This window comes from Phalaenopsis equestris, unplaced genomic scaffold (genome assembly GCF_001263595.1).
Source record: "Phalaenopsis equestris unplaced genomic scaffold, ASM126359v1 Scaffold000002, whole genome shotgun sequence".
NCBI classification, from domain to species: domain Eukaryota; kingdom Viridiplantae; phylum Streptophyta; class Magnoliopsida; order Asparagales; family Orchidaceae; genus Phalaenopsis; species Phalaenopsis equestris.
The window spans coordinates 25,960,934-25,974,090 of record NW_018164444.1 but is presented as its reverse complement, the minus strand read 5'-3'; the positions used below and the strand labels follow the sequence as shown (position 1 = coordinate 25,974,090).

General features: G+C 34.1%; 1 protein-coding gene across 1 annotated transcript in view; it reads right to left on the bottom strand.

Annotated features, from left to right (window-relative positions):
• Window positions 1-13,157, bottom strand: part of LOC110034072 (hydroxyproline O-galactosyltransferase HPGT1) — a 26,945-nt gene that overhangs the window by 1,154 nt on the left and 12,634 nt on the right. The window contains exons 7-10 of the mRNA XM_020738328.1: window positions 6,924-7,047; window positions 3,635-3,722; window positions 3,482-3,532; window positions 559-630 (exon numbers count right to left, since the gene is read on the bottom strand). Coding sequence (XP_020593987.1) covers window positions 559-630; window positions 3,482-3,532; window positions 3,635-3,722; window positions 6,924-7,047 — 335 coding nt within the window. The remainder of the gene's footprint in view (window positions 1-558; window positions 631-3,481; window positions 3,533-3,634; window positions 3,723-6,923; window positions 7,048-13,157) is intronic.

Genomic DNA, 13,157 nt, shown 5'->3' with positions numbered 1-13,157 from the left:
TAAGTATTTTATTATTACTTTATTTATTCAAGTAATAAATTCTTCCAATTTTGAACCAATCTTGATTCTATTGATAAAGGTTTCAAATTCCTTAAAGAGAAGTGACTATATTTGTGTATTTATTTAAATAAATAAAGATTTATCCTTATTCATAAATTTAATAATCTATTACATATGAAAATACAACAATAATAAAATAAAGATTTATATAAATTTTTTATTCCAAAAATACTTTCAAAATTAACAGTTGGTATTAACTCTAATCATGAAACTCAGTCTAGGGACTAATTTGGAACTGAATTGAAGCATTTTAAAACCCCATAAGTTAATTGGTCACTTGTTGATAATTGGGGGACTCTTTTGAGCTTTTGCTCTTATTAAAAGAGTATATCATCTAAATAATTTAAATTGATTTTAATAATATTTATATAATATGGTTAAAATCTAGGTTGATTTTGGATTGGACCTTAGAGCTTTGAATTTTTCCTTTTATTGGCTTATCCGATTGAATTCTAAAAATGTTACAATTGAATAGGGTGAATGGTAATAGGGTTCTACCTGTTTATAGAGACAAACTGGGCCAAAGCTCTAGATATGACAAAAATCTCACCAGACGCATGGCGGAAATACCTGCAACAAAGATTTTCTTCAGCTAATAATATAACATTGAAAAATAAACGATAAGAAGTAACCAAAAATCAAAAAAACGTGACACTGGTAGAAATTAGCAGAATTTAGAGAATAAATACATAACTATCACACACTTCATAACATCCAACACCATTGGAAAAAAATGGTAAAATCTAACATGAAAGAATTACAAATCTGCTTCGCAAAAATTGGGTTATTTTTGTTTCACTGTTTACCTTTCCTCCCTTTGGGAGAATGGAAAAACTGACTGTTAGGGCTGTTAGGGAAGGGGGTGGGGAGGTGGTTGGCGTGCGCATTTACGTACATACCACTCAGCTCTTATAAGTTTACATATATAACATCTAAACTTTCATATTTACATGCTTACTATTCAAATCTTTGACAATAAATCAAAAGTACCATTATTATTAACTTCTTGAAGGAGAAATACAAATTTACATTCACTGGTTTTAACAACAAAGTATTATAAATGTAAATATTAAACTTTGGATGTTAGATATACAAATACATAAGAATTGTGCGGTATTTATGTAAATTTCTCAAAAAAAAAAAAAAAAAAGTTCGAAAACTTGATGTAAGTGCATATTTATATGATACAGAATTTTATGTAAGGTATTAATATCGATAAAAGGGAACAAGCAAAGCGATCTTTTTACGTATTTCATCTTCCTCCTTTTCCCATCATCTTCTTCCCTCTTGAATATAGATAGACAATCACTGATATTAATGCCGAAACACATTGGCTTGGAAACCAAAATGAAGTCCCCATTAAACTATAAGGCTGCATCAACGTCCCTCAACTCGCAGATAAGTATTAGTTAGGTGCAAAATTGTAACGGAGCAGAAGTTAATGTTTGTAGAGATTCTTCTACTTAGAAAAATGTAAGGATATCCATCAGATCTACTTGACTGGAACAAATTATGCACAGAATTTGATACTCATTAAGCAAATCAAGATATAGATTTTGTGCTCGATACAAAATAATCAATAATTTCAACAGAAGGATTTCTACAACGCGAATGAACAAGATTTTTCTGAAATCTACCAAAATGAATAGTAGATATAATCTCATCATGTAAAATAGCCTTAGCAAGCTACATAAAAGTATTTCTCAGAGGGTTGGATGTAGCCTCAAAAAAAAGAAAAAGAGATTAAAATCTAATAAATTGATACAAAGCTCAAGAAATAAGATCAAATCTAATATAATGAAAACTAAACTAAAACCAAAATTTTCTAGAATTTTCATTTTGTATGCATTAGTTCCAATGTGTTGCATAATTTTAAATAATTTCTCCTCCTTATGTTTAATTTTTGAAATGTTCAGATAGAAATCATTCTAGTTATAGGCGTGATGTCACAACCATGATCTTATCAAAATGCTTAAATTTTACATACATCTCATTCACATCAATAATTATCATAATTAGAAGCCAATTTTCAATTAATATCCTCATGTCATAGATCTATTAAACAACGAATTATATGCAAACTCCATAAGCAGCATCAAATAACAATAAAATGCATCGCATATTATCAAACAAAAATACCACATGCCTAAAACATATATTAATCGCATATGTTTGACCGTCAATATAGGAGTGACAAGCAATTAAATTTTAAATTAGATTCCTAATTCCTCTAAAGAATTTATGAAAAATAACTCATTAGCTTAACATCGTGATATGAAATAAATGTTTTAAATAAACCACGTATTTAATCACTTCTTTAAAATATATTTTGGCAATGTGCAGGCAACAACAGTTTAATGTGTATGAAGTGCATAATTTTTTAGCAACAATAGTTTAATGACATAGTATTCACTTCATTAAAATATACTTTGCAATGTGACAGGCAACAATATTTGAATGATATAGTATGAAGTGCATCATTTTTTAGCCACAATAGTTTAATGATTTAGTACGAGGTGCATCATTTTTGAAATTAATCAGTCACTACAAAAATTAAATCATTTTTTCTCGATCATAATAAAGCTAACAAGTAATTCATACTAAATCCTTTTAGGGTTTATATGAAATTGGTAGATTTGTATCTAACATTAGTCTATTTTCTACTTCAGTAGGCTGTGACAAATTCAACATCACGAAATAATTTGGACTACAATTTTTTTCAAATTCATACATAAATTCTTATCCTCGATCACTGCAAGAGACTGATCTCTTTCAAAATGTTTAACGACACCCTCAACATGAAATCCTAAAATAAGAAAATCCTAAATAATAAATAACGAATATAAAGACAAGTATTCATAAGAGAATCGTCTTCAATCTTAAAGACAAATCATTATTTAAATTTTGATAAATTTCATCAAAATCCATACAAGTGACATGCTCCCATGTGATAAAAGTCAATTAGCTTAACCTCCGTTGTACATGCCATAGCTCAGTTGAAAGCATTATGAGGTTTATCACTAGATCCCATCATAATGTTCAAGGATAAAAGAGTTGCTCCTGTTCAAAATTTTATTTCTTAGGTGTGAGATATGTAAATACATAAGAATTGTGTGCTATGTATCTAAACTTCCCAATGTGAAATTTGTCAAAAAAGTTCCTTGACTTTTCTCTTGGAGCCACTTTAGTCCCAGAGTTTATAAAAGTGCAATTCAAACCCGCAATTTGCTTAATATGGGTTGAAATAATCCTTAGTGAGGACAGTTTTAGCCACTACTAAAACAGTCCGGGAACTAGTGTAAAACCTTTATAAACTCTATGACTAATATTGCCCCATGTAAATAGTCAAAGACTGTTAGCACTTTACTCATTTTCCAATATATAAATAAGCAAAAAAAGATTATCAGAGATTGTAACTTACGATTTCCCATCACCAAATTTCCACCATTCTGGTTCATACCATTTGTGGCTCCTACAACAATGAGGCAGTCAAGAATAAATCAACAAAACAACAAATGAACATCCATAAACAATCATACTGAAGATACTTTACAAAACCAGACAATACACTTACAACTCAGAAAAAACTTCACCGGACTTCATACATCCAATATAAACACGAGGCTTGTCCACATAAGATGCAAGCATTGCTCCAAAACCATCTATAAAAAAATAGCAAACAGCATTGAGTTAATATAAAAACAAATACAATGATGAGTCAAAACATATGTTTCTGACCCTCAATCCTCATAGGATCAAAATAATGGTTCTTTAGAATTGCATGTCTAGAGAAATAATGACTTGGCATTTATATGGCTCCAAACCCATCTCTTAACTCCATTGACAGCCCCCGGGATAGTTTAGGAATGGCATCAAAATGAAAAATAAAGTAAAATTCTCCATTAACTTCCCAACAAACCCAGGACATTTTGTGCACCAAGAAACACCTAAGATTAAACACCATGTGACAATGACCCATGTAGCGTCAAATTTGCAATATCTTCTCTCATCCTATCTTGAAATCTCAACCATTGTTAATAAGAAGACTTGTGAATAACTATTTGGTGGGTTATTCTCGAACTTGGATCAATTAATAATCGTTTAAGTTTGTTTAAATTAGTAATTAAATAAAATATTTTTCTTTTTTTTAACTTGAAAGCTAATGAATCAAGCTTGAACACAATCCAACTCATTTAATTAAGGTTACAAACTAAGTTTTTTGTTTTTCGATAAAAAAACTTATTAAGTGCTTGATATTAACCCAAAATGATAGTTTATTTATTATTTATATCAATTTAATTAAATGCAACAACTTTATTTACTTATATGAGTAAGATATTATAATTTAGAATGAATTATCAATCACATATTTGTTTTACTATATTTAAATTATATAAATATCAAAATTGTATTAAATAATTTAAAATATATTTATATTTTTTTATAAAAGTTAATATTTTTTAAGAATATTGAACTGCAAAAATTATATTAATAAGATTAAATTTCGAGACAATAATATTTTTTTTAGAAACTTTAATTAATTTAATTAGAATTTAATTATTATCTTAATCCGTTATAAATGAATTTGGATATTATTTCTTATCAAGGTAACTAATCATATTGAACTTTGAATTTTCTATTTTTTTCAAAATAATTTTATCCCGTATTAGTGAATGTCGGTATAGATTTAATTTAATCCATTTTTCATTTTTCTATTTTAATGAACAAGTTTGTTGATACTTATTTATTTTAAATGATTTCAAAGAAAGTTTTCTCGTCACTTATTTATTTTCTTATTAAATTAGTGCAAAGTAATTATAAACTAATTTCAAATTTATTAAATTACTCATTCGCTTTGATTTAAGAAAATACTTTTTAAAATGAAAAATCAAGTACTCATTTAATTTTTAATTTTGTTAAGAGCTTATTTAAGCATTCATTCTATTAATTTCAGCTAATCTAGTATAATCCGAATATGATCATGAAAAAAAAATAAAAAGACAATGATAAGCATAAATGTAAAAGCACAACTCAAGCTGAATCCGAACATAAACAATTTATAATATGACCAAACCATATCCAATCCTGTTGAGAATCCTCCAAACAATTCTCAATGTCACAGCGAAATAGGATTACAAGATTCAAGAAAATTGAAAAAATAAATTTAAACCAAAAGCACAATAAAAAAATAACTAGAAAAGAACATGAGAATTTTACATGGAAAAACCCGAGAACGGGAAAAAATCATGGAGCCGCATCACCACAAATTTCACTATGAATTTCAAAGAGTTTTACAAAGGATTCACACAAGTTTCTTCTCCACACTCACACGAAGCAACTTACAGTGCACTACTTCATACTCTTCCTACTGATCTGACGAAAACCCATGTCGAAAAACACCAAGATCATTTTCACCAACACTTCTCACATTCACAAGGATTTTGTTGATGAACAAACAGGAAAAAGTTGCGTTCTAAGCCCACACATATGCTGCCCAAAATTGTAACATAAATAGCAGTTATCGTGAAAACTGCTCTGAACACTTGAGAGCCCTATTCTCTAGAAGCAGGCGCCCCAGCGTCAGAAGTGGGCGCCTAGGCGCCTAGTTTGGGCACAAAACTTTCACCTTCTCAATCTGGGAACACTCAAGGGGCGCGCTTAAGCGCCCATAGCCCGACGCCTTGGCGTCGGGTGCACGAACTCTGTGGAAGCCAGCCTGTCCGCTGCTCATGGGCGCTACAATTAGACTCCACAACTAACAAATCTATAATATATTCAACTTGGCATGGCTCAATTAGATTCCTACACCAAACGCATGACATAGTGTAGGAAGAAACACCTTAAAGCTAAACCTTCATGTGCCGATGATATATGCATAATCAAATTTGTAATAACTTCTTCTCTTTTAATCCTTGACAAATCTTGATATACATAATCATTAAGATTTTCACAAGAATCAACAGCAGCAACATCAATAACAAGTTTTTATCCTACTAAATGCGGTCGGCTACATGAATCCTTTTTCTCCATTGCGCCCTATTGAGTGTCATATTTTCATTTCATTCTAATAAATTAAGATGGACTAGAAAAGAATTGCTTCTTTAATTTGACAATGTCACTTGTGTACATTTAATAATCCTTGATATATGATTTTTTCTACATTGAGTACTTTCTTCTTTGTTATCAAGTTTTTCCATTATCTAATGTCCCTTTTGAGTCATCTCAAGCCCCAATATCACTGCTTCATGGGTTTTTCATACTGATTAATCCAGTAATAGTCATGCCAGGAATAACTGAGATGAAATTGCAATCGAATCTCAAACACTACAGCTAGCCAAAAAAAAAAAGACAGCATGTAAAATAGACAAAAAAAGGTCTAAAGAAAAGTTAATGTCCAGAGCTATAAAATTTTATTTGAAGAGGAATTGTTTCAGTACACCAAACAATAGGCATATTAATTTATTCGCAAATAAATAGTATCATAATTTTAAATATTTCATTTTCTAAACCTGAAATGAGGTTTCAAATCCAGCAAAATAATTTATCACTAATTATGCATAGTATGGATTCTCCTGTAGGTTTAGATTCTATTCTTAGCTTGATAGTAAGGTTTAAACAAGTAAAATTTACCTACTTAGTTAGATGAGATAGGAGATTCCAATTAGAAATACTTATCAACACCTAGTACTAATATGCTAACAGAAATTTTGATTTTTACTTATGTTCATAAACATACAAGTAAGAGACGTCCTATCCTATCAATTGCTGAAGAATTACAATAAAAAGCTTAAAGGATTAAATTGAAATATCATCCTCACACATTTATCCCGAGCCAAACTGCAAAAACAAGGTGGAATTCTTACCAATATTAACATAAATATTGTCGTTAACCTTAGCATAGAACTCAGCATCCCACCTGTCTGCAGCATGAACAAAAAATAATTTTGTTTTTTTGGGGAGTTCTTCAGAAGCTTCGACATGATCATCCTGAAAGGGGAAAAAAAGAAAGCATGCTATAATGAGTCGACTAAAGTAAGAAGAAATTTGACAGAAAATTATTTTAAAAAAAATGAAATAAATGTTCAACATTAATTTTAGAAATAAAGAAGGAAAAGAAAGGAAGAATCCAATTACGATACTGGCTAATGATAGAGATGGATATCAAATAACTCATTAAAAGCACCCCACTGAGTACACTGGGAAACAGTGGCTTTCACAATCATCATTTAAATAACAGAACTAGACCATGAGGTTGAATATGCCTGTAAAGTAGGCATTAAAATAGAAGGAAATTTGCATATGAAGCACACAATTCTTATGTATTTACATATCTCATATTTAAACTTACATATTTACATACATGAGACTTTGGTGCTTTAAACCTATGCATAAAAGGTGTATTTAACTTTTAAAAAATAGTAATAGTGCCATTTTTTATGTGATATTAAATTTTGAGTGGTATGTGTATAAAAATGAAAGTTTAGGCGTGAAATATGTAAATACACAAGAATTGTGTGCCATTTATGTAAATGCCCCTAAAATAAATCACTAACTTGAACAAATTTATCAAAATCCCATATCTTTCTGAATTACAAAGCAGGTTCGCGTCCACGGGAGGGTTCGACATACGTGTATTGGCTTACTGAACTGAAGATGGACAGATACTCTTCAAAGGAAAAGGCTGGATGCATTTGCTAAAACTACTACTATGAAACTTTCTCAAGCAGTTCAATCTGTAGGCCATGCCATCAAGTTTCATACTTCATAGCAGATACTCTGGACTATTTTATACATAGCACTGAGAACTTTGTTATTTACAAACCTAGCACCCTCTTTCATCTGTTTTTCAAATTCTAACCCAAATATCAAAATAATAAAAACTTAATCCATAGTTAACATTTTTATCCAAATCCCAATGGTTTGATCATTACAGGCATAAATGCATGGGCTCAATAGTTCAAACAAACGACTTGGGTGCTAATTTTGTAAATAACAAAGTTTTGAGTGCTATGCATGTAATTAACACTTTCTTCAAACATCACAATAGATCAAACTTTCATTCAATCAAAGTCCTAGCCAATCTTGCTCAAGTTACACTTCTCATTTTCCCAATTCTCTGAAACCAACTTCCCTCAAGGATTAACATTTATTTGTTCAAGCAGCAAAAAGCCTGAACATAAATCAACTCACAGAAAATATAAGGCACAAAAAACGTATTTCCAAAAATAAAAGAAACCTACCTCCTGCCAAACGGGAAAAATTTTTACGTGTGGATTACGCGCCTAAGGGCAGCGGCTAAGATTAACGGAGGTGAAAAAATAAAAAAAAGTAAAAAGACCTCCGTTGTATCGTAGTGGTTGTCCGTATGTGCAGAATCCGCAAGTAAAAATCTCTCGCCAAACAGACTAATATCCCAAAACCTTTTGTACTCTATATAGGAATAAAACAACACATCCAAGGAGGAATTCTAAATTGATATAACATTATAACATCCGCAAGCAACTTAAGGGTTTGTTTGAGGAGGCTTTGGCTTTTAAGGAAGTCGGTTTAAAAGCTAAATATGTAAAAGCGCTGTTTAAAATTTTTGACCAAAAGAAGAAATTTGTGTTTGTCTACGAAGTTGTTGTTCGCGTTTAAACTCCATTTTAATCACATTAAAAATTAAAAATAAAATTTTAACCCCTTCCCCTCTCCATTGCATGTCCATTCAGGAGCTTCCACCTTCCTTCCCAACAATCTACCAAACAACTTCATTTCTACAATGCCGATGTCGATGGAGTGAACGAGAAAGAAGGCGTGATGATCGGCAGTAGATGTGTACGGCGACTACTTTGCTCTTCTTCCCCCGTCGTTCTTTTATCCCTCTCCTTCAGATCGATCAGCAAGCATCAGAGCTGCCTAGCTCTTCTTTAAGGTTTTCCACAGTAAAATTTGCCTGGTCAACAACATAATTTAATGTACCCAAGGGGAAAAACTGTTCTGAAATTTTTTCTGTCCATAGTAAGGAAGCACACATCTAAAGCTCAAGCCAGCGAACAAAATACAACTTCATCAGTATCAATCTATTAGAAAAGCTAGGAGTAATTCACCTCAAGACACAAGTTGTTGCCTTCGGTTCTAGCCAAGCACAGATAACAGACATTTGGGAGGCCTGATTTCGATTCAGTTGATGCACTACAGAGAGACTTATGTCAATACTCATTTCATCTCCATATTTGCAAATTAAGTATTTCAGATTCAACTGCTACTTCTATATTTTTGTATTGCGTGAAGACATAATTATTATTAGCATATATTAGTCGTATGCGTTCCTTCGGAGGATCAACAGAGATATTATAGGAATTGATTGTCCGGCATTCATCTTCAAGACAAAGGGAGAAAAGAAATTCCGTCCTTCATCCTTGATACAAAGGGAGCCAAGCGATTCTGACTGACGAGAAAGGGTGGCAGCAGATGCGGCTCTTCATCCTTGAGACGAAGGGAGCAAAGCTATTCCGAACCGATGCAAAGAGTAGCAGCAGAGGCAGCAGTGGCTATTTTGGATATTTTTGTTTTCCAAATGGCAAAATGCAGGGGCAGTAGCTTCGAAGCCGCTTCGATCTCACGTTCTAAAATGGCTGTGAAACACCTTTGTGATCGACGCACTGTAGGGAGACAAGAATGTACCAAACTGATGGGAGTAATATTTTTGACGTTCCGTGCAACTTAACAGGGGCATGCCTCGTTCTTAAACGAAGCATAAGTTTCAAAGACTGGTCTCCAAATATATGAAAATGATTTCAGGCTCTAATTGAGTTCAATAGGATAATCCATAGATTTTCAAGAGCCTAGAAAAATTTTAAAAATAAAATAAAAGAGCAAAATGTCAATTCAAATTTTAGGGAGAATTTAAAAACTCAATTTTACCCTAAATTGTACAAGGATTCTTTCAAAAATCGAAAACATTTCCTTTTAGTTATAATGAAGGCAACCAAATTAGGTTCATGCTCACCTTCATAGCCCATAGGTGATGACTAACAATAAGAGATAAAGAAGAACATAGAAAATGAAATGGGGTTGTTAGGGAAAACACAAGGATCTACTCCCTACCTCTGCATTAGTCCCCCATCTTTCTCCTTCTACCACTTCTTTTGCTGCCAATTGTTGACCTCATTTTTGGTGAGGTCTAGTCCTTCTCTTAGGATTTAGGATCTAGCCTTAGAGATCTCCCTTTGACTATCTTAGAACCTTAGAAATGGGACTTTCCTCATTTTAGAAGTTCGACCTACTTTTGTCCCCTTCTGAAGTTTCGCGTGTGTGGTATCGATTTCTAGCACTTAGAGGGATGAAACCAACATGAGGAAACCCAAAAGGGATTCCTATAGGACCTTCCTGAATCTTAGGGTGACTTTTTGCACAATTCGCACTCCCGCGCGCACAAAATTTCGCAATTCGGAGAGTCGATACATCTGATCGCCACGATTCACATCGCTTGCACTGTTATCTGTCGAAGGCTTGAATAAATCTTTTGAAGCGATCGATCGCGGGTCAAAATTTTGTGTAATTTGAATTTTGACGCGTTTTTTGACCCGATTGTCGACGACGTCGTCCGAGCGACCCCGGATGACAAAACGGACTACACCGACACGTCCGGAGCGTCGATTTTGCCTAAGGAGGACACCCATTTTATTACGAAGCCGCGCGTGAATAAATCGCATATAATTTAATATATATATATATATATATATAAAACCATTTTCCCCCTTTCCTCTTTAAACACTAAATCCCTAAACTCACGCGCCCGAGTCTGCCTCTCTTCCCTCTCCCGTTCGCGTGTCTGGCCTTTCCCTTTCTAGGTCTCGAGCCAACCGAGCTCCTCCTCCTCCACGCGAGAGAAAGTTGACCCCGTTCGTCCTTGTCTAACATCCTTCTGCCCGCGGCCTTCCTTACCAAAGACGTGTCAGTCTCCCTAGGCTGTGGTTTTCCTTTTCTTGGTAGTTTGACTCTGGGAAGCTTGTTCTCTGGTACACTTGAATGACAAAATCTTCTCTTCTTCCTGATGCTTCCCTCGCTGCTACTGGGCTTGCAGCTCGGTCCGAGATGTTTCGGTGGCTTCACCTTCTGTGAGCAGGGAGCACGTCCTTTTCTTCTTTGGCCCGATTCGAGTGTCGTGGGTTCAAGAGGTGACCTTCTGTCTCTTCCCCTCTCTTCTCTGCCTATAAACATAGTTTCTTTTGATTTTTTTTTTGTTGTTGAGAAAAAGTTTCCTAAGAGGAGAGTTAAAATTTTGGCTGTGAGGAGATTGGAAAGGGAATTTTTGTGAGAGCATTTCTTTGAGGTGAATTCTTGTGTTGCAGTGCTTTTACATTGGCATTAAAGAGGTATCCCTTCTTCCACCCTCTTCTTCGGTGCCCTGTTTCCTTTCGGTTTTCCTCTCTGCCGAGCCTTTGAGCTTGGCTCTATTGGATGATACAGCATGCTAGTTTTCTTTACTTTCATATATTTCGAAGCATTCACTCTAAAAGCATGTGAAGGATAGAAATATGAGCATGTTTCAGGAGTTCGATTTTATTACTCGCTTAGAACGGTGGAAGTATGGCATGAAATAAGTGTTCTCCTTCTCTCTACTTGCTTGAGATAAAACAGTGACATAGTTCTATTATTGTGAATAGGAAGCTTGAAAAGTGGCTTAGAAATAATTTTAGCTCCTCTTGCAAGCATGTTGGGATATGTATTAAGAAGCTTTTCACTTATTTTCATTTAGCATAAAATATTAGAGAGGTTATTTGGCCTTTCATGAATGTTAGAGAGTGCATTTTACTGTTTTATGCATGTTTGGGGGCTCGGTTTTGGCTCCCTGTGGCTTTCCCTGGCTTGAAATGTATGCTATGAGAAAATCTATTTAATTTAGAAAATGTTGTAGCTTGTTCTGAGGGCTTGGTTTAGCTCCTCGTGGAGCTCGGTTTTGGCTTGGATTGGAGTCTTGGTTTTGAGCTTGAAATGACTAGATCTTTAATGTGGTAGGGCTCGGTTTTGGTCCCTGCTGGGCTCGATTTTGGCTTGATTTGGAGTCATGCAGCTCGGTCCGAGATGTTTCGGTGGCTTCACCTTCTGTGAGCAGGGAGCACGTCCTTTTCTTCTTTGGCCCGATTCGAGTGTCGTGGGTTCAAGAGGTGACCTTCTGTCTCTTCCCCTCTCTTCTCTGCCTATAAACATAGTTTCTTTTGATTTTTTTTTTGTTGTTGAGAAAAAGTTTCCTAAGAGGAGAGTTAAAATTTTGGCTGTGAGGAGATTGGAAAGGGAATTTTTGTGAGAGCATTTCTTTGAGGTGAATTCTTGTGTTGCAGTGCTTTTACATTGGCATTAAAGAGGTATCCCTTCTTCCACCCTCTTCTTCGGTGCCCTGTTTCCTTTCGGTTTTCCTCTCTGCCGAGCCTTTGAGCTTGGCTCTATTGGATGATACAGCATGCTAGTTTTCTTTACTTTCATATATTTCGAAGCATTCACTCTAAAAGCATGTGAAGGATAGAAATATGAGCATGTTTCAGGAGTTCGATTTTATTACTCGCTTAGAACGGTGGAAGTATGGCATGAAATAAGTGTTCTCCTTCTCTCTACTTGCTTGAGATAAAACAGTGACATAGTTCTATTATTGTGAATAGGAAGCTTGAAAAGTGGCTTAGAAATAATTTTAGCTCCTCTTGCAAGCATGTTGGGATATGTATTAAGAAGCTTTTCACTTATTTTCATTTAGCATAAAATATTAGAGAGGTTATTTGGCCTTTCATGAATGTTAGAGAGTGCATTTTACTGTTTTATGCATGTTTGGGGGCTCGGTTTTGGCTCCCTGTGGCTTTCCCTGGCTTGAAATGTATGCTATGAGAAAATCTATTTAATTTAGAAAATGTTGTAGCTTGTTCTGAGGGCTTGGTTTAGCTCCTCGTGAGGCGTCTCCCCTGCTCAAAAAAAAAAATCTGTTGGAATCATTGTATGCTTGGAATATTTAGACATGCAGGTTGTTCCTTGGCTTTGGATGACTCGGTTTTACCTACAGGTGGCTGGAACTTTAATTTCTGTTAAAACTTGAATTTGTATCAACGTTTGGGTCTTGTTTTAGT